The sequence below is a fragment of the Platichthys flesus genome, chromosome 23, assembly GCF_949316205.1.
Source record: "Platichthys flesus chromosome 23, fPlaFle2.1, whole genome shotgun sequence".
NCBI lineage: Eukaryota > Metazoa > Chordata > Actinopteri > Pleuronectiformes > Pleuronectidae > Platichthys > Platichthys flesus.
Genome location: NC_084967.1, coordinates 14,062,848 through 14,086,276, shown reverse-complemented (window position 1 = coordinate 14,086,276; position 23,429 = coordinate 14,062,848). Strand labels below are relative to the sequence as shown.

General features: G+C 44.9%; 2 protein-coding genes across 4 annotated transcripts in view; one reads left to right on the top strand and one right to left on the bottom strand.

The window, feature by feature from the left end:
- sema3c (sema domain, immunoglobulin domain (Ig), short basic domain, secreted, (semaphorin) 3C) overlaps nt 1–14,882 on the top strand; it is a 37,008-nt gene extending 22,126 nt beyond the window's left edge. For both annotated transcript variants that reach the window (XM_062383197.1, XM_062383196.1), the window contains exons 5-18: nt 397–516; nt 2,098–2,188; nt 3,456–3,575; nt 3,723–3,865; nt 3,957–4,071; nt 4,491–4,560; nt 5,771–5,915; nt 6,034–6,256; nt 7,848–7,936; nt 8,735–8,776; nt 9,010–9,167; nt 10,401–10,468; nt 11,465–11,595; nt 12,581–14,882. In XM_062383197.1, coding sequence (XP_062239181.1) covers nt 397–516; nt 2,098–2,188; nt 3,456–3,575; nt 3,723–3,865; nt 3,957–4,071; nt 4,491–4,560; nt 5,771–5,915; nt 6,034–6,256; nt 7,848–7,936; nt 8,735–8,776; nt 9,010–9,167; nt 10,401–10,468; nt 11,465–11,595; nt 12,581–13,018 — 1,953 coding nt within the window. In that variant the 3' untranslated portion in view covers nt 13,019–14,882. The remainder of the gene's footprint in view (nt 1–396; nt 517–2,097; nt 2,189–3,455; nt 3,576–3,722; nt 3,866–3,956; nt 4,072–4,490; nt 4,561–5,770; nt 5,916–6,033; nt 6,257–7,847; nt 7,937–8,734; nt 8,777–9,009; nt 9,168–10,400; nt 10,469–11,464; nt 11,596–12,580) is intronic.
- A 728-nt stretch (nt 14,883–15,610) lies between these two features.
- cd36 (CD36 molecule (thrombospondin receptor)) lies at nt 15,611–21,617 on the bottom strand. Of its 2 annotated transcripts, XM_062383403.1 has the most exons (13): nt 21,550–21,617; nt 19,719–20,604; nt 19,219–19,379; nt 18,965–19,109; nt 18,210–18,365; nt 18,016–18,107; nt 17,870–17,919; nt 17,668–17,737; nt 17,327–17,514; nt 17,121–17,239; nt 16,971–17,044; nt 16,479–16,533; nt 15,611–16,377 (listed from the first exon to the last, which is right to left on the bottom strand). In XM_062383403.1, the coding sequence occupies exons 2-13, from the start codon at nt 19,839–19,841 to the stop codon at nt 16,204–16,206; spliced, it is 1,407 nt and encodes a 468-aa protein (XP_062239387.1). In that variant the 5' UTR covers nt 19,842–20,604; nt 21,550–21,617; the 3' UTR covers nt 15,611–16,203. The 2 variants fall into 2 exon arrangements, with proteins under 2 accessions (XP_062239387.1, XP_062239386.1); XM_062383402.1 differs by lacking the exon at nt 21,550–21,617 and having other exon boundaries at nt 19,719–20,899.
- Between the last annotated feature and the right edge of the window lie 1,812 nt (nt 21,618–23,429).

Here is a 23,429-nt window from a genome sequence, read left to right as displayed (position 1 = left end):
ATAAAACGAAAACAGTCGTTTTATTTTTACACGGTGCTATAACGGCTCCAGCTGAACGGATGGGGGCATGTGTTAGTCATATATTTTTCCTTTTTTAAATTGTGATAACATTAAAGGGAAAAGCGTGTTTGCTGAACAGTGGCCACAAGTGAAGATGATGGGAAACATCTGGATAAAGTGTTTAAAGGGTTGTAGCTGCACCTCAAACGATGATGAGTCAGCAAATTAAGACATTGATGCACCTAATAAAGCAATACACATCATGTCAGGGCAAAATAAATCGAATATGAACGCTGCCATCTTGAGCTTTTGGTGATATTTGCCGGTCTTTACCTTATAATAAACATTTTAGCTGTAATTATATTTGTATTCTCTTTATTCACTCCTGTTTTTCAGCACGGCTGTGGGAACTTCATCCGAGTGGTGCAACCGTACAACAGAACCCATCTGTTCATGTGCGGCAGCGGAGCGTACAGTCCGGTCTGCGTCTTCATCAACAGGGGACGGAGACCAGAGGTGAGGACACACGAGGACACGAGGACACAGTCACTGTCCTGGACTCACTAAGGAGACACACTCTAGAGGGGGACACCTACTTCTTATCTGTTTAGATACTTAACACAAGCATGAATATCATCTTAATTAATACGAATATCTATTTCTAAATTATAAGAATTTAAACATAATCTAAGAATGTGGTGGTATTAAAATGTAAAAATTCTCAAGGGGATTTGTTGATGGGAGGATAAAACATCTACTGGACGTGTATGAACTGGATGACAACCAGTACATCTTATCTTAAACTATAAATATCTTAAATTAAACATGTTCTTTTACTTGTGTACAGAGTATGATATGAAAAGAACAAACTAAAAGACTGTATAACTTTATATGAGCAAACTTTAGTAGAAGCGAGAGCAGAGAAACTCTCCAGGAGGAAAGTGCTCACCGAGTGAACAGCGTTCAGACGCAGACGGCCGACTGCTTTCAAACACTAATAGGCCGAGTGGGAGAGCTCCCAACCAGGCTCTTTCCACGCCGCGGAGCCTTTTGTCATTTGGGGGTTTTGTTTGAAAGGCAGGCTGCTCTGTTTGCAATTTCTGGGCTCAAACATGTCAGCGTCTGAAGAGAAGGGATCTGTTAAGTGTAACAAGCTGCCGCAGAGGGAAGTCGACTCTGAGCTCACAGTTTGCACCTTCGCCCCCGAGAACGTGCCCCTGACTCTCGTGTTGTTGTGGAACCTGATAGGCCGACGGCAGCCGACACCTTATTCGCACGTGTCAGCCTTTTTTTTTTTGTGTTGTGACATGGTGTCTGACTTTTGCTGCTCGGATTCAAAGTGAGACATACATGTGCACTTCAATAGAACATACAACTATAATCTTCCTCTGAATTAATTTGACTTTATTCTCAAAAAAATAAATGTGAAAACGGCCTTCTAGTTTCAGCTCTGCACATAAATGATTCTGCAAAGGGAAACGTCATAATAAGAAATAGGTCTTTAAGATTAATGGCAACGTTTAACTAACTTAATGACAGAAGCTACCAGATGGAGTCGGTCCATTTCCAGAACCTGTTGGCAAACGGCAACCTTTTTCCCGGTAGAAATTCTTCTGGCCTCACGACACCGGCTGCTTCTGTTGAGGAGAAGCAGCAGCAGCACCATCGTGGATCAGGAGGATTTCTAATTTACCCCAGGTTATTCTCCGAGGGGCTCGGGCTGTTCAGTTCGCCACCATGAGGTTCGGGAGGAAGGCGGGGGCGGGGGGAGGGGATTGAAACTTAGCAGTACATTTCCACCTGAGCTGGAGGAATGACTATCCAACACATTAGCGGGGGAAATTCCTCCTCCTCTCCCTGTAGGAATGTTCTTTTTTACCGTCCCACATGGACCAGTTACCGTACACCAGACCTGCAACCGCCCTTTGTTCCTCCCTGAAACCGAAAGGGATGGAAAGTCGAGCCGGTGGCCAAGCTCTGGGACGTTGGCTGCACTCATAAGATCCATTTTATTTTAGCCGAGGCCACGAGACGCACTAACAAATCACATCAAACTGTCCTGGAAGCCTCTGACTTCCTCTTCTCTCTCTGCGACAGGAACAAGTCTTTCACATCGACTCCAGGACCGAATCTGGAAAGGGGAGGTGCTCCTTCAACCCTCAAGTGAACACGGTGTCCGTCATGCTCAGTAGGTACCTCCTTCCTCTTCCTCTTAAAAATCCCCCAAATACTTCATCAAATCAATATCATCTTCAAAAAGGGAGACACTGTGATGTCATCGTCTGCAGTGACAGTACCAAGCGTGATCTCCAGGGGGCGTGAATTTATGAATATACGTATTTGATAGTTGTCTGTTTATACCATTGTCTGTATATGAAGATGGATTCTCCCCAGAAGTTGAGTCAGAATGTCTTGACACCCTCTAGTGGCTGGCTGCAGAATAAACCCTGTCTCCTCCATGTTAGTAGATATGAGCCGAATTAAAAAAGTCAAAATACACGTCATATAAAACAGTTTCTGTAATTTTAGATGTTTTTCTGCAAAGTTTGTTTTTGGTTGATTGATGCTATAGAAACGAGGTGAAACATCTTGATTGACAGCTTTAAACTGACTTATGATTGGTTGAGCTTTTGTTTCAATGGCACCTTGGAGCTCCTTCCCCCCGACTGCTACTGCACAGACTCTGACCCAAAATGACATCATTGGCTCAATTAGTTCGTATTCTGGAACATTTAAGCTGGGCCAAGCTCAACCCCTCCCCCCCCTTCCTAATTCTCCATCCTCTTGATCTCTAATTGGCGGAGGAGTGTTTGGTTGCCGTCGACACGTCCAAAAGGTGACACATTGCCCCCTCAGCTCCGCTTTCCGACACCTGAACCCGAGCACTGCCGTGTCAGCAGCAGCAGCAGCTCTGCCAGCGAGCGAGAGCGACCACAGCAGGGGGCGAGAGCCGGGGGGAGGGCGGTGGATGAACCTGAAGGGCGGAGAAAGGAAGGAAGGTGCTCAGGAGTTAGCTACGCAACACAATGCCTCCTCCCGATGGAAATCTGTGCTTCATCCCCCCCCCCTTAAATCCTTATGTTGTGGAGCCTCTGCGGCCGCCTGAGTTCTGTCGACACTCACTCCTTAGCGAGCCAGGTTGGATGAGGGCCACATTCCTCAAATCCTCTCCTAACTTAACCCACATCCTCCCCGAACACATGGTGTGGAACACATGGATGGTGTGAGAAGTGAAAGTAAAGGAACGACTGAAAGCATGAAGCGTTATTAGTTACAGACGCAAACCTGTCGTGAACCCACGACTTAAATATTCATGGTAGAGTGTTCCTGTATTCTATCTCAGATCCCTTAAGCGGGTATCTTGGAGAATATTGTTGATTTTGTTGGTGTGTGTTTGTCGTGTTTGTGTGTGCGTGCGTGTCTGTGTGTGTCTGTGTGTGTCTGCATTCCTCCAGACCAGGAGCTGTTCTCAGGCATGTACATTGACTTCATGGGGACTGATGCTGCCATCTTCAGGAGCCTGACCAGTCGGAATGCAGTGCGGACAGACCAGCACAACTCCAAGTGGCTGAGTGGTGAGCACACACACACACACACACACACACACACACACACACACAAACACACAAATTCGAGCATGTAAACCTTTTCAAGTAATTACCTCCTTTAATTGATTTATAACAGCTTGTAAAAGTCTCAGTAAGCCGATGTCTTTCCCTCAGAGCCCATCTTCATCGACGCCCACCTGATCCCGGACGGCACCGACCCCAACGACGCCAAACTCTACTTCTTCTTCCGCGAGAGGCTGACGGATAACAACGGAAACACCAAGAACATCCACACCATGGTGGCCAGAGTGTGTCCGGTAAGTGCCGCTCGCCTGCTGCCCCAGATGAATCAGCGTTGTGTGTTTGTCTGCGGCCTGGAGTTTCCAACGCGCTGCTCTGTGTCTGCAGAGCGACATCGGAGGGCAGCGGAGTCTGGTGAACAAATGGACGACGTTCCTCAAGGCCCGGATGGTGTGCTCGGTCCTGGAGGAGGACGGCACCGAGACCCACTTCGATGAGCTCGGTGAGGGGAGCACCACATTTATATAATTATTGCGTTTCCTGCGTTGTTGTGTTGAGTTTGAAGCTCTACAAAACAAAGTTAAAACAATAAAATCATGCAGATAAGATCCAGAGGCCAAGCCAAGAAGTTTAAATCTTATTATTTATGTTCCTCGGTTTCGAATGATTTCTTTCTCGGCAAAAGTTCCACAACGCTTCCTCTGTTTGGTCTGGATTCTGAGGATTTTAATAACCACGGCTCTGTTGCTTTTGGTTTCCTCCTGTTCCTCTTTTAGCCTTTAAAACATCAGCTCAAAGATCTTTAGACTTTCTTTTCCAATCAGGCTCTATCTATCACTTCTCACCTGCTCAGCCTCCCGGTGTCCGGGGAGGGAGTTTGTGGAAAGTGTTACTCACTCCTCTTTCCTCCCTTTTTCGCAGAGAACGTGTTTTTGCTGGAAAGCGATCAGCCCAAGAGCCTGCTGGTGTTCGGGGTCTTCACGTCCACGAGGTAGGAACGCCCGGCTGGCGAGGCCAACCGTAACATTCCTGCCGGCCCCGGTGGTTATGCTAATCGCTGACTGGATACCAGCAGGGAGGGGCTGTGCCTGTCAAAGGGCCCGACACCTATAGAGACGTCATGTGTCATGTTTCAGAAGCAGCTTCTTCTTCAGATGAGCATTTTGCTGATCGTCTGCACATCGATACAGAACGTGTGTAACATCTGGCTAATATGAGCCAAACAGGTTTTTGAGAACAGAAGGGATTTTATAGCTGCGTTTTTTAAATAGCTGAAACCTGAGGCACGTGCATTTAATCTTTAAAATACAGAAATAAAACACATATGGAGACCAAATGTTTTGTACAATTGAAAAAGGATTGTCAGTGAAAAAACTAAAACTTTTGTACTGATCATTAAACCCAAAGAAAACATCACTGGTAATTATATATAATCATGTTAAAATGTAGATATAATTTTGATTAGGAAATGTTTTCATTGTATTTTTCTATATATTTATTTTTCCAATCCATATAAACCCTCCCTATGAGACTAGGTAATGCCTTAGGTTAATTTCCATATAATTAGACTGAACAAAGTTTGTTAACCGAAACATCTGAGCCACCCAAGTGGACACGTTTCAGCACAGAAGGTCAACTTGTTCCAGTAAAAGAAAAAAGTAGTTAAATAAAGTATAAAGTTCTGGAGAAGAACTTCCAAATATTCAGCAGACCCACTGTTCAACAGATCATCTCAGTGTGTGTCTCCCCCCCCCTGTCTGCCACCAGCCTGTGGTTTCCTCTACCTGTCTGCTCGGCCATGCATCTGTTTATAAGCCTGTTTCTTCAATTCATCCATTTCCTCCCTGAACCTGTGTGTGTCTGTGTGAGTCTGTTGGTCTGTCGCCACCTTTAGTTCAATAGTTTAATTCCTTCTCACGCCGCCACGGTTCCTCGATCCACTCGTTGCCTCAGGATCACAGAAAACCTCAAAGATCAAAACCCAAACCAAACAGCGAGCTCCTTGATTTCTCTTTATCTCATCGCCGTGTGTCTTCCTCCTCCACCTCTCACAATATCCCTGTGTTTCCTCAAAGCCTCTTTCATGTGTTGAGTCGTGTGGTTTTAAACGACTCGGCCAAAACCACATCAGATGGCTGAGCCCCGGTTCCACCCTTCAGGTTCCCACTCTTGTGTTTCATTTTGAATCTTGTCTCCCTCAGCTCCGTGTTCAAAGGCTCGGCAGTGTGTGTGTACAACATGGCCGACATCCTCACCGTCTTCAACGGGCCCTTCGCCCACAGAGAGGGGCCCAACTTCCAGTGGGTGGCGTTCCAGGGACGCATCCCCTACCCCCGGCCTGGAACTGTGAGTTCGTTCTTACCTCACCACGTCTTTATCGGTGGATAAAACTTAATTTTTTTAGATTGTTGACTCGATAAAGGCTTAAATATAAACAATAAAACCACTCGCTCTGTTTCTCCAGTGCCCCGGCGGAGCCTTCACACCCGACATTCACACAACCAAGGAGTTCCCGGACGACGTGGTGACCTTCGTGCGAAACCATCCGGTTATGTTCAACGCCATCTACCCGGTGGGGAGGAGACCCCTGGTGGTTCGCACCAACGCCGACTACAAGTACACGTCCGTGGCCGTGGACCAGGTTATGGCGGCCGACGGCAACTACCACGTTCTCTTCCTGGGCACAGGTAAGAAGGAATTACAGTCAGAAACTTGTGTGTGTGTGTTATAATGACTACAAACCAGTCAGATACGTGTGTCTTCGTAGTTTGTCTTGTTTTTGGAAACTTGAAGATATACTCTGATAACTGGAAAGCGAGTGATATGATCTCCCTCCACCCAGAGTCCAGCTGTTGTTTGACTTGTTTTCGCTCCTTCTCAGAAGAACATTAGAATCTTATGGTAAAAAAATGCATCATGGCAACAACACGCTGGAGTAATCATAGTCCACCGAGGTCACAGGGACAAAGACAACAGCCTGATCCTTCTCACTGACGCGCTTCAGAGGTAAATGATTGTTGAGGCGTCTCCTCGCCACAGTCGGCTGAGAGATAAACGGATAACAGAGGGAATGGTACACAGTGGGCGGGGCAGACACATTGGAAACAGGGGAGACAACATGAAGCAGAAATGATGCCGCACTTGGGTCATAGACAGGGCGACAAGACAAGGAGAGAACTTTGACCCTTTTACAGTCTAATTTGAGCCAATCAGGTGAAAGTGGATCGAGATAATTCTAAAATGTGTTTGCGTTTTTGTTTAAATAACAACTTCATGTTGAAACTAGATGTTCCAGTTACCTACGTGTGTTTTGGGAAAATCATTATCCCTCCTCGAAGATTTTGTAAAGATCGATTATGGGAGTAAACGTGGCTCCCGAGACGTTTCCAGCAGACCTGCACCTGTTTACAACACTGGTTAATGTTCAATAAGTGTAATAATATGTGTGCGTTTAGTTATTATGCGTCCATTCGTGCTCGTGCATGTACACGTGTGCACATGATCCGCTCTGGGACTCTCACGCAGCTGCTTGTGTTTATCAGGCAGCTCCTCCGTTCTTCAGCTGCGTTTCCACATCTGGGCCAGAAATGAAGCTTTTTGTCTCAAGGACGAGGAAGACGCTCTTATCGGGCGCTTCCAGGAGCGCTTACTGAGACTCTGCTGCTCCAGCTCCCAGGACAGAGCAGCTTTATTAATCGTGGTCACTGCATTTCGTCCTCTGGTCCGAGGCTTTAATAGTTTTCATTCCCACTCCTGCCACAGTCGATTTTGCTTGTGGAAACTAACCGTGGCTCTCAGGACTAATTCGAAAGCAAACATGGGCAAAGGAAAATAAACTCTGAGTTTATTTTCTCTCGCTCCAATGACGGAGCACATCACTGGGGATTGAGTGTTTGTGTGTGTTTACTGAACACATGATCATGAAACTTGGAAGAAGGAGTCGGGGGGAAGAACCCATTTCATTCTGGTGTGGATCCAGGATTCTGTTTTCAAGTTCTTCGATATTATGAGATAATATTTTCACCAAGTTTCCCAGGGAGTAAATGGTAAATGGTCGATATTAACAAATCACTATTCGAGTCCTGATGACTGATATAACAATAAGTATGTGCAATTTGGTGCAGCTGGATTGAAATTACGGTTGTCGAGCTATGTACGTTCCACAGAAAGACAGACAGGCAGAGTATGTGTGTGTGTGTGTGTGTGTGTGTGTGTGTGTGTGTGTGTGTGTGTGTGTGTGTATTAAGAGCTCACACCATGTCTCCACTCTGCCCCCAGACAAAGGGACGGTACAGAAGGTGATCGTGCTGCCCAGTAACCAATCCCTGCACGAAGACCTGATCCTGGAGGAGCTGGAAGTGTTTAAGGTCTGCCGTCTGTCTTCCTCCCCTCCTTCTTTCTTTTCTCTCTCTCTCTCTCTTTCACTTTCATCCCGTTTTTTTACCCTCTGCCAAAAAAATCAAAGGGGTGGAGGCGGAGGGCACACTTGGCCACCACACAAAGGCCTGGGGGCAGCCAGGCGAGGGGCAGGGTGATGTTCGGGGAGATGGATGTTCTGATGGGAAACATACCCACATGCTGCAGGAGGCTGTTCGCTGCCCCCCGAGCGAAACCCTCACACGTGTCGGTCTATCTTTGCTCACGTCGCTAAAAACTGATCAACCTGCGATGGCATGTAAAGGCCGAGATCTTCCTGAAGCAAAGTGAATCTGAAAATGATTCACCCTCGATTTACTGAAAGTGTTTCTGTCAGGAAGGTTAAAGACATCTGGCGAGAAACCGACCTTCTGTGTTATGGCTATTTCTTATTCAGGAGAAGTCTGATAAGCTTCTCTCTGCAATAAAAAAGGGATTCTGTTAAATATCCTTCCTGCCAAAAGTTAGAAGACGTCAATATCCCTTTCGTCTTTGCAGGAACTTTCAGCACAACGATTTGTTCTTTCTCTCCTGGACAAATAAGAAGGGGCAGGATATTCACAGTTTATGATTTCACGGTGCTGGCAGGCAGATGTCGCGCCTCTGAAACCTCAGCTAGCTGTTCACTTTAGCTTCGTATCCACCAAACAGGAATGAGAATGTTCTCCTCAGATTCCTGCTATTGCAAAACTTAATAAATATTATGTTTGAAAGGTCTGAGCTTGCTTCTTGTATTTCCCATTTTTCAGAACCAAGCTCCTGTGACCAACTTGAGAATCTCCTCTAAGAAAGTAAGTATCCCTCAGCTTTGGTCTCCTGACACGTATAGTGCAGATTTTATTGCTTTAACATGTCATTGCATGTCTGTGGCTACTACGCTCTGCACGGAACAGAAAAGCCTCCCGAAGGCCAGGAAATAATAATCCATAATTGTCTCGGCGCTCTGCCTCATTTTCCTGTCGGCCGGGGGCCACTTATTAAGACAAACAGGGCGGCTGACATTTGAACTGTTTACTTTTTGCAGCAACAGCTGTACGTCAGCTCGGAGTTCGGGGTCTCCCAGGTCTCCCTGCACCGGTGTCCCGCTTACGGCTCGGCCTGCGCTGACTGCTGCCTCGCCAGAGATCCCTACTGCGCCTGGGACGGACTCAGCTGCTCACGCTTCTATCCCACCAGCAAAAGGTACACTAAGGTTTTTACAGTGGAGTTCATTAATCAGAATCTTTCAAATTGAATGTAAGGAGGTATTTAGTGTCCTCCAAAGGATTGTTCTCTTGAAAACTATGCATGAGCTTCAAGGCCCCAAAGCACATTTCTCAGGGTGAGTAAGTGCTGACATGTGTGGATCAGGGAGCTCATTCACAGACCCAGCGAATCAAAGCTGTAAAGTCTAAAATAAACACGCGCGAAGTGCAGGTATTTTTAAAAGGCTTTGCAGTATTTTTGTTCTACAGCATTCAGGTTTGCCAAATTACCTCAGAAATGGGAAATCAATCGGCGTATGACACCCAGTCAGAGTGAGTGTGGGCGACAGCTGATGTCAAACGATGTGTCACGGAAGAGAAGCAGCTCACCGGCTCGAGAGGAGAAACGTGACGAGAATCCCTCAGTGAGCTTTTCAGGACGCCGCCATGTTGTGCCGATGACGTCAATTGAAAAAACAGCGTCCGCACGATCGGAGGATGAAAACAAAACTGTGATCGAAAGAAAACTTGTAAAATCACAAATTGATTGAAGGAATTGAATCAAACGCTTTTGGAGCTAGAGTCTAGAAAGACGTTTTCAGTTTGGTCCATGTCCCATCTGCTAACATGGAGGCCCATTAATGACTTATACTATAACTGAGATCCTTTGGGAGCCATCCTAGCATCCGGCTTTGTAAACAATGTGTGGTCTCGTGCAAAAATGTGTAATCAATCATTGTATCACAGAGTTGTGTTGAATGTGGGTCGACGGCTGCTGTCAAACGAGATGTTCCAGAAGAAGAGAGCAGCTGAACTTGTGAGGCTGAACGTGACAGTCCCTCAGGGAGCAGCTCAGCCTGATCCGTGTCAGTGATTCTGCGTTTTGTCGTCGCCCTCCCTCCGTCTAGACAACACACACACACACACGAGGATGTGTGCGAGCGACACCTCACGTCTCTTCTTCCAGGAACCAGCTGTGTCTCCTGACGTCCCAGTCAGTCGCAGGTCGAGTTCAGTTTGGTGGAAAACGTGCCAGCTGCTTACATGCTCTTTTCCTCAAGCTGTTGCTCATGAGCGTGCAGCGCCGGGTGGAATAACACTGTCAGACTTTCCTCATATGGTTTTTGGCAGCGACTGATCCCTGCATGGTTCAATGGGAGGAGGAAGTTATATATGTATTTTTCTGCATTGAGCCGCAGTGTATTCTCACTCATTGTTATTTGTTTTTAAGGAGGAGCAGAAGACAGGATATTATTCATGGAAATCCACTCACTCAATGCAGAGGATTCAATCTGAAAGGTAATAAAAACTGTGCTGATCTAATGTTTATATTAACAATGGGTGCAATCATAAAAGTGTTGTTTCTGGTGAGGAGGATTAAAATGAACACGGCTTTATAGAGCAGCAGAACTAGAAAGGCAGATTAACAGCAATAAATATGGGTGTGGAACAAATACGCCCCAATTTCTTAAATTTAGATATTTTCCTTATTCCCTGAAAATTTAACAAATATTCCTGAATCCTCCTGATAATCTGCATCTGCATCTAAATTTATTAGGATCTTCCCGTACCGCCCCCCAGACCCCAGACTCTAGGCCTCCAAGTTTGGTGGAAATGAATGCCGGGGGTTTTGCGTAATCCTGCTGAAAAACAAACAAACAAACGAGATGTCCTCACAGTAGAGCTTCTCCATCTGCCAAGGCCCAACCGCCCCCCAATGAAACCACATTCACATTCACCAGATCCGGATTTGTAATTAGATCTGCACCCAACTGTTCGCACATATCAGAAATATCAGAAATACCGGCTGTGAATCAAAGCCATCATGGTGGTTTGGTCCGGCCAGTGCAGAGCGTCCTTCAAAACCCAACCAGTCGACTGGCGTGGTGCAGCCTAATGGCAGGAGATCTCCCCCGAGAGCTTCACTTCCACAAACACTTCCCGTCTCCAAATGAACACGAGCTCGGGGAACCGAACCATATGGCCGTTCCAACTAATTAGTCACAGCCCTGTCATGTAGCTGCGGATGAGTGATGAACCTTTTAGGCGAATCAAAGACGACAAGGTAAATGAGACGGAGCCGAGTTAGTCCAACGCTCTGGAGGTCGCTCTGTCGGCGGAGGAGCCGAGGGAGCGTGGGCGGTGATTGGTTGAGCTGCAGGTGTCCGACTGAGCTCTGAGTCAACATGCGACTCTCACTGGTGGGACGGGAGACAGATTTGAGTCCATCTGTGGGGCTTTGTGCAAGTGACACGTGTGTGTGTGTGCGTGGGTGTGTGTGTGTGTGTGTGACAGCCTACAGAAACGCAGTGGAGCTGACGCAATACGGCGTGAAGAACAACACCACCTTCCTCGAGTGTCTCCCCAAGTCTCCCCAGGCCTCGATCCGGTGGCTTATCCAGAGGGACAACGACCGGAGGAAAGAGGTCAGTGTCACATTAAAGGCAAAAATATCTGTCCCCAAGTTTCCAAACACAGAGTTCATGTCCCAAAACCATTTCAGAGAGGTCATAGGTCAACAACACAGCCCGCTGCTGCACATACGTAACAAATGAAAGTTACTCAGTGGAAATCCCTGGAGATGGTGATGAGGTTTAAAGCGTCTTGATCTATAAGAAGCTGCTCGGATCGTTAAATATTACATCGAACAAACACGTAGCAATCAATGGAGCTCAATCAGGACTGAATGGCCTGCGGACGGACACGCTGTTAGCGTCCTAATGAGCGGTGACACTGATCAAACACAATATGGACTTTGACCGATAACTGGATCTCTCAGTGGGGACACATTCTGTCAAATATCTGACACCAGTTAAACAGCGAGAGGCCTTTGAGAGGCTGAGAGATTAAATAAAGCCGGGCGAGAGAGAGAGAGAGAGAGGCCTGCGTGATGAAGACACATCTTTAATAGATTTAGCTCCCGCCTCCGCGGAGCGAGCTCGGAGTAATGGCCGTTTTACAGCCATTTCCACATGAGAATAGAAGTTGGCCTTTAAAAATAAATCACTTTAGTTTTACGGTGTGTGGAGTCATTAGTCTCCTCCAAACGAAAGCCAACCTGGTTTCAGTCGGTGGGAGGGAGGATTTAACGGTGTTGTGTTTTTGGATCAAAGCATCAGATCGGTGTGTTGCTTGATTGTAAATCTATTTTTAAAAACAAGATTAATGTAAACCAGGAAAATCTGTCCCTTCACTGAATGAATGATGATGCCGAGTGCTTTCTATTAACTCTGTCATGGCTACAAAGACATCTGACACAAAATGAGATTATGAAGTAAACGGATTATGTAAACGGACACGGAACTCTACTGGAGGGACAGAAAAATCATTCTCAATATTCCCTTATTGTGTTTCATCATACATTTATTCTGTTTTTTGTCTTTTTTAATTCATCCCCTCTTCCCGCTGCAGGTGAAGCTGAGCGACCGCGTCCTCTCCACGGATCACGGCCTCCTGATCCGCTCCATCCAGCTGTCGGACCAGGGCCTCTACTTCTGCCTGACCACCGAGAACGGCTTCAAGCGCACCGTCGCCAAGATCCGCCTGCGGGTGCTGAGCGAGGCCATGGTGAGCGTTCTGACAGACAAGCAGCGGTCCCCGTGGGCGTGGGCCACCGCCCTGCACCCCAAGGTCCTGCTGTCGGCCTTCAGTCCTGCAGAGAGCCTGGCTGTGCAGCAGTACTGCAAGGAGAGGAGGGAGCTCCAGAGCCTGCAGCAGAGGCAGCAGCAGCAGCAGCAGCAGCAGCAGCCTCAGCCGCCCGGGCCTCTCCGGGGGGACCTGGCCAAACTGAAGCCCCTGCTGGACCGCAGGAAGAGCCGCAACCGGCGGAACCACGTCCCGGACGTCTGACACCCGGAGCCGGCAGCTACACAGACTGACAGTGGAACCTCTCCTCCAATCCTGTATCACACCAGGCGGTTTACAAAATCCCCATTTGCCAACGCTCATCTCAAACTGCAGAGCGGCACTGCGGATGGACGGTCGGACGAGGAGGTGGGTGTGGGGAGCTCTCATTGGACGGTATCTCCGGCTGTTGCTCAAGGTGGCGGAGGAAACACACCTCCACACACGCACAGGCACACGCCACCAATAAACTCTGCTATTTAAGGCTGATATTTCTTGTGATAATGCAACTTGAGACACAACAATGGTCAGTGATCTTGACAAATATCGTACATTCAGGAGGGGGAATCAGAATCCGCCGATTATTAGGGAGGATATTGAAAAAGGGACAAAAGTGAGACAGATGCATGTTGGACAGTGAGCTGTCTTTGTCTTTACAGTAGCGTTGTACTAGATTCTACTCACATTTGAATGTTTTGAACTGACAAAATTCTCTATTCAGCGAAAACCTTGGGGCTGTGTGATTGTGTAGAGAGCTTAAATAACACTCATGTGACAAGAATACAAACAGTACAAGTCAAGAATATATCAGTTTAAATCATAGCCTGTGAATAAAGATGGAGGACGTGTCTCTAATTCCTCTCGTTGTCAAATTCTAAATTTATTTTAATTCAGTCCCATCTGCAAACATGTGAGAGGCCACTAGGGGGCGATCAAAAAACCATTTGGCTTCACTTTTGGCGGAGCTGCCACGTTGTCCATCTTTATATACACACTATGGTACAAAGACCAAAACAGAAATGGTGGCTAGATTGTATGACATACAGTGTGAGTGGCTGCACACGTCTCACACGATCCGTCCTGTAATGTAAAAACGTACATTTACGAGAATGTGCCTCGATGTAATTCGGCTGCGTAATGTATTTGTATCGTACTTTCTCTTTTTCCAGCATGTTTATAGAAATTCAACCATAATGTTGAAGTCTTACAAAGGGATAGTCAGACATTTCGGGGGAATACGCTTATTTCTTCGCACAGAGTTAGATGTTAAGTTTCTCGGTTAAATCCGCCTACTAGCAAACAACGCTTTGAGGTTTAACTCTTGATTGAAGTGAATACTGCGATATACCAGACTGGAAATGGCCGAACCCACCGCATAACTCCCATGAAACCACTTCTTCTGTTTTTTGTGTGAGAGTTCAGCTCAGTCTTAATGCTAAGCTAACGTGCTAGCAGCTGTAGCTTTATACCATACACACAAGAAAGTGTATTTCCCCCAAATGTAAAATTATTGCTTCAATCCTTGCCTGGATTAGATTTAATCATTTAAGAGGTTTGCACATTTTTTTTGTTTTAGCCTTCAGGTAAATAATGTTACACCCGTTAATAAAGTGAACAATGACAGTTTCCTTCTTTGGATCCACGTTTTCTCCCGACTGCAGCAAAGTGGACGTAGGTTTAATTCAGAAGTAGTAATTGTCAGTGAGATTGACAGTTTGACATATGTGAATACACCTTTTAGGAGCGTAGCTAATGTACAGTAGATGAATGGTCGCTTGTGTACAGAGTTTTTTTTTTGTTTGTTTTGTTTCACTCATCCTGTTAATTTAATGTGCTGTGAAAATCTTTGCTTTCACCGTGTATATAAATCCAACATGTTTTCGCCCACTAACTCTGACTGTATCTGCAAATTGTGGAGAAATACAACATTGTTTTCATTCTGAGAAAAGACTTTCACTCCAGTTGTGCCGTCCCTCGTTCAGATCTCTGCTCCGCCACCGACATGTCAACTTCCGCTCAGTGTAATGTCCGTGTTATGTGTTTCTATTTATTAATGTCCTGATAGCCTGAATAAACATGTTCAAATTAATCTCAATTTTAAGGAAAGTTCATAAATTCAATGTTCAGATTTTTTTGCCTCAAAATGTGAATTTTATATTTTTGCGTTACATCACCCACCTGTCCATACGTATTATATTACGTGTGTTATTATATCGTAAATAAATATTTACAAATTTTGTTATATGCACTTATTTGGGTTCCTACCTTAAGGTCAATTTAAATATTGACACAGCTTTTCAGCGTAGCAGAGCAAAAGATTGTAGATTTCCCGACTTTAGGCCGAAACTAGCTAGCTCTTTCCCCCTGTTTACAGTCACTTAGCTAAGCTAACCTAGCTTGCTGCTGAAAGTAGCTTTAACTTTATCCTACAGACATGAGCAGGTCTTCAAGCTCATCTAACAATGAAAGCACGTGTATTTACTATGGAAAATGTATGGGTGGGATAATACAACGTAAACATTTCAAAGGTGGTTGCATAGTACCCTGGATACACCACAAGCTGCAAAATGCAAGTCCGCTGAAAGGGGGGGGGGGGGGGGGGTACCTGTCTGTTTTAATTTGAATGAAACACTCCCTCATATGTGTGAAATGTAAGATTCAGACCAAACAGAAGAATCAAAGACACCAAGGAGGCTTCTGACGGTAACTTAAAACCAATAAAAGTGTAAAGAGGTCTCCAGCTGGGCAGGAACACCGCTTTCTCACCAAACACACCCAAGTACCATTCATAACCAGAGTGTAATCGTGCCACCAGCCTGGTTTTTTATTGCTCTTTTTGATTTATTGACTGCTCAAGCTAAAGAGGAAACAGAATTACTTCAGCTTGACTGGCACAATGCAGAGGATTGTTTCAGCCTAGCCTTTATTCTGGGCTGCAAGGGGTGTAGAGCGTGAGGCGGGGTCAGAACAATCCGACACCAGGAACACGACAGCCAATGAAAAACTCACTTCTTAGCTTTTTTATTCATTTTTTAAAGACTCTAGTTCAGCGAAGGACGTGAACATTTGATTAGATTCATGTGCGTTTCTGTTTAATAGGACGTCAGAGCACATTTCTCCTTTGTGCGGATTATGAGCCTGACGGTTAAAAATGAGTACACCTGCTTCCAGAAATCCCTGATTGAGTTAATGTTACAGTGTTTGCACCTGAAATTATACTTGGCAAAGGAATTTAGCTCTTTAGTTTTAAAAAAATCACAGTATTCCCCCTCCCGGTATCAAAGGAAAAAAACATCATAAATAAAACTACAATTACAAAAAAAGTGCAAGTCTATATCAAAAACAGGTTTGACGTGCCACAGCAGCTTAAATGCACTTTGCTCCACAACAGACACGTCCGCCTGATTTCATCAGAACCCGGACTTGCTGCGGCGACTCCTCACCACACAGTAGGAGATGAGACACCCGGCGAAGGCCGACAAACCGAGGCCCAGCAGCACCTGCTGTATCGTCTCCAGCATGTCGATACGGGAGATGAGCTCCTTCTTGAACATGTCTGCCGTCGCCTGATCCAACTCGCCCGTCTGGTTACACAGGGGAGACGGAGGAAGACTGATCAACATGCATCCCGAGCTATGACATGGCGATTGAACTTCACGACAGGAAGGCTCGGTGTTTATCTTACCTCGTTCATCCAGAGGAGAGGGAATATAGTGTAATCCTGGACTTTGTTAAGGATCCTGCAGGGAAAGAGTTCATAACTTTCAGAGCGTGATTCTGTTTCTAACTTTCTTTAAGGTATAGTTTGGGAATTAGGAAAAAAAACGCTTGCTTGGAGGTAGATGTTAAGAGATTTAGACACTCTAATGGATCTTTGTGGTAAGTTTAGCAGCTTAGTGGTTATCTTATTACTTAATTCAAAACCAATAATAATAATTTAATTGATTAACTTTGAAACATACACAGGTTTTGTACGAACAAAAACACAAGATATATGGTGTTTATGATTCGCTTGTCAGATATTGTTACTTTTGGACGAAGCCAGGTTAACTTAGCCTGCTCTCAGTCTTTAAGCTAAGCTAAGTTAGCCAGCAACACATCTCAACTGTTCTTGTCTATCTCCCGTCAAAGTGTATTTCCCATTGTGATTTCCTTTTTAAGGTAAAACTGAACTTACGTGATGACTTTCGATGGCCCGTACATCATATTCACTTGAATTCTTTTAGCGAATCTCATAGAAAACCCGGTTGTCTGGTGAAAAAAAAAGAAATTGCATCAGAGCTGTCGCCTCTTTAGGTGAAAAATCATTCAGAAGTCAGTGACTCACAGGTTCCACGTCTAAGAAGGTTTTATGGTGCTCCTCGATGGGATTCAGACCCAGTACGGCCTCCCGCAGGTATGGACTGGCGTGAAGGAAGTGCGGCAGAGAGATGAAGATAGATGTTACTGTTTGGATGGGGGAGGAAACCGTGAGCACAGGGATATCTGGTAATGCCCGAATTCTACCGTTCAGTTCCCAAAATGCAAACTCACAATCTTTACAGGGGGCGATATCCAGTACTCCGCCCAGGGTGCAGTTCCTGGTGGTCGTTGGGTTCTTGCAAAAGCACTTGTTGTCTGGGTTGACCGTAGGGGAGGCCAGGGTGGACGCCAGGAGGGTGTAACGGTAAAGATGAATACCTTTCAGATCAATGCTCTTCTCATAGCTGGCTGACACGGACCTGAAGACAAAACAAAACACATGTCATGAATCCGAACGGCTGGAGAGCAGTGGTTTTTGTTACTGGAAAGCTCTGACCTCTAGTGGTCGCTGAGAGGAAACAAGTTAAAAGGTTGCAGGCTCTCAGAATAGGACGATAAATCCTTTTAATCACCTGCAGATGTCTGATGAGAAGAAGTAGAGAGGCTTCTTTTTGTCCAAAAACGGAGGGAAGGCGGACGCATCTGAAGAAACGAGGAGAAGTTATAATCATGATTTATAGACGAGTGTTTGATTGTTTGTTTGTTCAGCTTCATATCGCAGACGAGTGTTTGATTGTTTGTTTTTTCAGCTTCATATCGCTTCATGAGTTGTACCTGTCCCATTGATCATGTCACAGTACGTGTCGTTCCAGAAGGACAAACTCCTGTTAGGGAAAAATCAGACACAGCTAAATTATATTTTTACAGTTCTACAAAAACAGCCTCCTCACTTTAAGAACCTGTTCAACTGTACGACTCACCTCTCTCCTTTCCACATGTCGATAATCCCCACTCGTGAGATGTCCTCCTTTCCAGAGTAAACGGTGTAGAAGCCATCAAAGGTGCCATTGAACTTTAGGAAATGATTAATGCATGTCAATTTTAAAGGCGTGGCTGTGTGGGTCATGTCTTGTCTCTCCATATGAGAGTGAATCTAAAATATCGGATCACTTACGGGTACAAATGCGCCCAGGGTTTTATTCAGCATGGGGTCGGTGTAACCCCACAGCAACTCCTTGACTGTGCGGTACTGGAACAGGGAGGAGTTGCTCGACTTTATCTGATTATTCAGGATGAAATGTAGTTCTTTGGGAAGCAGTGAATACGCTCCCTGAAAAAGAGCACATTTATATCCATTTTTTTATTTTTTACTTCTCAGTAGCCTAATTTACTCTTGCCCTGAAGTGCAAATCACAAAACATGACAGCAAACCACAGGATAAAACAACAAAACGCAAAAATGAAACCCACAACACAACAACAAATCACAGAAAAACAACAACAAAGCACAAAAAACAAAGCCTAACAAACCAACAACGAAGACTAGAATAATGTAACCAAACCGGCAGAATTAATTGGCATCACAACATCACAACACTGTGAATCACAGTGTTGTAAGAACAACCAAATAATGACAGAAATCCTCTTTAAGAGAAGTTTACTTTATGTATATTTTGATTTTAATTTGGGGTGCATGACCTATGCTGCTGCCAGCCACCAGGTGGCGATAAATGCGATTTGGCTTCAATTTTGGTGAGCTATCATTTTATCCATCTTTACAGTCACTAATCTTTATGACTTGGTGGTTTTCATGCTCACAAATAAGGGACGAAGCTCAAACTGTTTTGAATAGTTGCAGACCAAAGCAAAACAACTTAACAGCCGCTGAGTCACTGCAGGTTTCACCGCCAAGTGGGTGACACTCACTTACAGCCACAGCCAGGTTGATGGAGGTGATGTTGTCCTCCTCTGGTCCCACCGACATGGCCGGCTCGAAGACGGCATTGAGCGGCATCAGGAAGGAGGCGGTACCGTTGGGGTTGAACGTGATGTTTGCTCTGGGCAGAATCCTCGTCCTGGACGGGGGGGAGGTTTGGTTAAGATTCGTTAGAGCAGATTCTTGTGAACAGATGAGTGTGACGCTGGCAGAACAGGAAACACAAGAGGTGCACGAGCCAACATCACCTGTACGTGTAAGGTCCTTTTTCCATGACCTCTGGTTTCGCACCGTTCTGCACAACCTCCAGTGGGTTTTTCACGTCAAAGAACCAGAACTGCCTGTACACCGGCGGCCCTGTGGACGTCCAGGTGTCATAAGCTGTGGTTCCAGGCTCGATGACGGACTCCTAAACCCCACAGACACACACACGGTCTATTTTTAACATTCCTCAGGACTGCCAGCAAGACGGCTGCCCAGCTGATCCATGCACAAGGTTGAAGCTCTGTCAATAATCTTTAAATCGTTAAAACGTTCTTCTTCACAGATGCTGATTTTGGCTCTGTGCACAGCTTCTTGTTTACCAGTAGAAGCAGCGCTCAGAAACACACTTACACACACACACACACACGCACACACACATACACACACGCCTCTCTCCTCCCGTTTCTCCTGATTCACCTTGATCTCTGCCTGCACACTCACACTCCCAGTCACTCGCCTCCCCGGGTGAAACCGAGCACCATACCTTCTCAACTGTTCCCTTGATGATGCTGTCCCCCACTGGGAAGAGGATCCCTCCCAGTATGGCTACCACAGCCCCAATCACGGCTCCGGCTATGAGTCCTTGCTCCTTGTTGCAGCAGCCCATGGTGCTGTGCGTTTTTCCCTCTGTGCGACTGTGAGAATGTTTTGTCTGCCTGGCAGCCGGTTCTCCGTGTGTCTCTGTGTCGTTGGGTTGTGTGTGTGTGCAGCTTGTCAGTGTTCGTGTCCCCGGCAGCAGAGGCAGGCGTCTGTAGCATCAGAGGAGCTGACAGAGATGCAGAGGCCAGGTAGAGGCAGGCAGACACTGCTGCACCTGTCTTATAAATGAAGTTATATAATGAAAAAGGGAGGTTTAAAGTTCACCTGAGAGAAAGAGAGAGTATCACCCCACCAAGCAGGTAATCATATCTGACCCGACTGATAACGGCTGCAACAGTCTGGGGAGAAAGGTCTCGCAGGACATTGGACTCAGGGTACAATCCTTCATCGGCATTCAAGAGGATTTATCAGACATCAGTTCTCGGTATGCCTGATCTCCTCTCCTGTCTCTCTCCTCACTATCTCTATTCACTTCAGCTGCTTGGTGGAAAAAGCAGAAAACGAAGAACACACTTTTATATTTGTGGTTTAAGAGACTCCTCAAAACCACTAACCTGTGCACCGATGTGCACTAGTTGTCTATCTGTGGGGTTATCAGCAGCAGATATGTTCTTATCGAAAGGTGAATTGCACATAGCAGGTGATTTGTTACCCTCCGTTATGGTGGCATAGTTGGAGCAGTTGTTGGGATGGGAACCCTTCTGCATCGTCAGCATGTATCTCAGGGTCACTGGTGATTTACCCCTTAGCCTGTAGCCTGTACGCTTCACCTGAGTGCATAGTGATAGTTGCAATGAAAGGTTTTAACACTTAATCCCCTGCGATTAATCGACTAGTCGACTACTTTTTGGGAATAGTCGACATTTGCTAAATTCCAAAAGTCGAGAAATGCCCAACACATACACAGACCATGCAGTTTGGAAATACCTATCCATGTAGAATCTTTATTAGGATCTATAAAAGATCTCAGTGACAAAGCAGATTTAGCACTGACCGTGCGTGTGTGTGTCTGTGTGTGATAAAGGTTATCTGTGTTGTGGTTGTGTCGTTTAATAGGACAATAATATGAACAGCTGTTTATCTCTTAAGGTTATGTTTATCTTGTTTCCTAATTGCTGTATAAATGGTTTCTGATCAGCAGCAATATAATATTTTCTCACAGACCAGGGGAGTTTCATTGTCATGGTTTTATCCATCTATCCATCTATCCATCTATCTATCTACTTCCTGTGATATTTATAATAACAATTATAATAATTTGTAAAAGCTAACTCCTGATGTGTAAATTTAAATGATTAGCTTTGTAAATCCATGCAGTTCAGTACAGTTGAACATTCAGTGTTATCAGCCTGGACTCTGCACAGCATGTCGGACCCTGCAGCTCTGTAAAGTTACAAGCTGCTACCACTGGAGGGCAGCACCAGCTCTTGCTCCAGTTCATTTCTTTCCCTCAGAGTCAAACCACTCGTCTCTGTTCATTAAAACAAACAGACCTGTTCAACCCAGTATCAACCTCACTGGGACGATTTACAACCACCACTGTTTGTCTTTCACCTTCACTGTCAACATTCGGGAATAGATTTCATTTTTTGTGAGAGACTTCCTGTTTCTCCACCAGCTGGTCCCACAGTGGAAACACAGCTTTTAATAAGAGTATTCTTATTTGGGTGTTTTTCTTGATTCATATTTTTTGCCTGCTTTTAAACTAACTGTACCTTTAAGCAGCGTCTTGTCACATAAAAGCTCACATAGGCAGGCCTCCATTTCTGAAAATGAAAAGTTCAAGAATTATGGAAATAACACTGGAAAGATACTTTTCAGGAGAATCCCACTGGTGACTCTGGCTTCCCAACAAGAGATTGATTAACCGGAGACTAGCTTTAAAGATTAAAAATATTAAAATGTGTCACATTTAAAACTGTACCAAAAGCCAAATGTGCATATATACACATATATGCAGTTGCAATAGCGAAATTGTGTATGGTAAGTTAATGGTTACAAGCATACACTTTATATAAAGACGGGCAAGATTGTGGATCTCTAAAAGTGAAGCGAATGCGATCTTGATCGCCCCCTGGTGTTTGGCTTAGTATAGATCATAAATCCCAGTTTCTCCATGTTAGCAGATGGGACATAGAAAAAAACATATCAATTAAGATGCTTTCTATCATTTTAAGTGGCTCTTATTCTTCTGATGATTGTTCAAGGATATTATGGCTTCATTCCTGGATAGAGGGAGGGAGTGGAGACACATCATCCATCTTTATTATTTACAGTCTCTGGTTTTGAGTCCAGTCAAGTAATTTAAAACAGTGGAGTTGACTCTCGTGCTCTGCAATAAAAACATAAAGAGAAGTACAAGAGTTGATCAAATATAATACAGCAGAGTTTTGGGTCAGCTACAGTAAACTTGTGATTAATACCCTGAACACTCATAAAAGTAGGCAGAAGTATAGCCTCACAGATCTTTTACAATGGGAGACACTGTTCTTTTCAAGGAAAAAGAATGTTTTCATTGTCTGTGGTTTTTTCTGTAATAGATAAGACGAAATAACCTTTTTTTGTGTGTCAGGGATTCACCCTTTGTGTCTCGTTATCTCAAACTGTTACAGGGCCCGGCTGACACGGAGGGAACCTCCAGCCGGCGCAGGATTGGACAGAAAGGTCAGAGCCTCACATTTGCATGTGCTCCCCCCAAAAAAATTTGAAATGAAAATGTGACGATGTTCGGTGAGATAATGTGTGATCCGTGGAAATGTTTGAACACCAGCAGCATTCACCCGGTGTCTGTTGACTCCAGTTTGACTTTGTCCAACAGGTTAAATTATTTAAACCACAAACAATGGTCGTGATGCGTTGATTGAGAAGGTGACACCGTCACGGTTACTGGGTTAGTTACGATGGGACCAATACACATAAATGTATGGTACACTTATCGTTTATCCCTTAAAGGTAATGTACTTAATAATGTACTTAGTATGATCAGGTAAGTATTACAACTGGGAATATATATATAAAGTGTTTTTAGTTGTTTTTTTGGAGAAACTCCTGTTTCTGTTACCAACAATTTAATCAATAATATGTTGATCGTATTTAATAATGAAAGTCACATATTCAGCTTATAATGTAGAAGTGATGAGATGTTATCGTCAAGCTGTGGGTCTGCAGGTTTTAATGGTTTCTGCTGTTAAAAAGCTTCCGGTAGGGCGTCTACCTTCAAAATAAAAGCATCAGACTACTTTAAAAAATAATCTTTTGTGTTCAACTGCAACACACACCAAATTAAAGCTAAGCTTCATGTTTGATTTGACAAGACAGATTCACACGCTCAACCAAATTTTGAGTCAGTCAATCATGACATCATGATACGTAAAAAGTTAGAAGCCGACTTTGAGAACATTTATTTGACGTGTAGTTGGACTTTTGAGTTTGGACCATGTCTCACTCGCTAAGACGAGGGAGGCAGGGTTTATTACCTGTACTGCAGCCAGCCACCAGGGGGCAATCGAGAGGATTTGGCTTCACTTTCGAGGCGCTGTCATGTCGTCCATCTTTACATATAGACAATGGTGTTTAATGTTAAGGTTGGATCCAA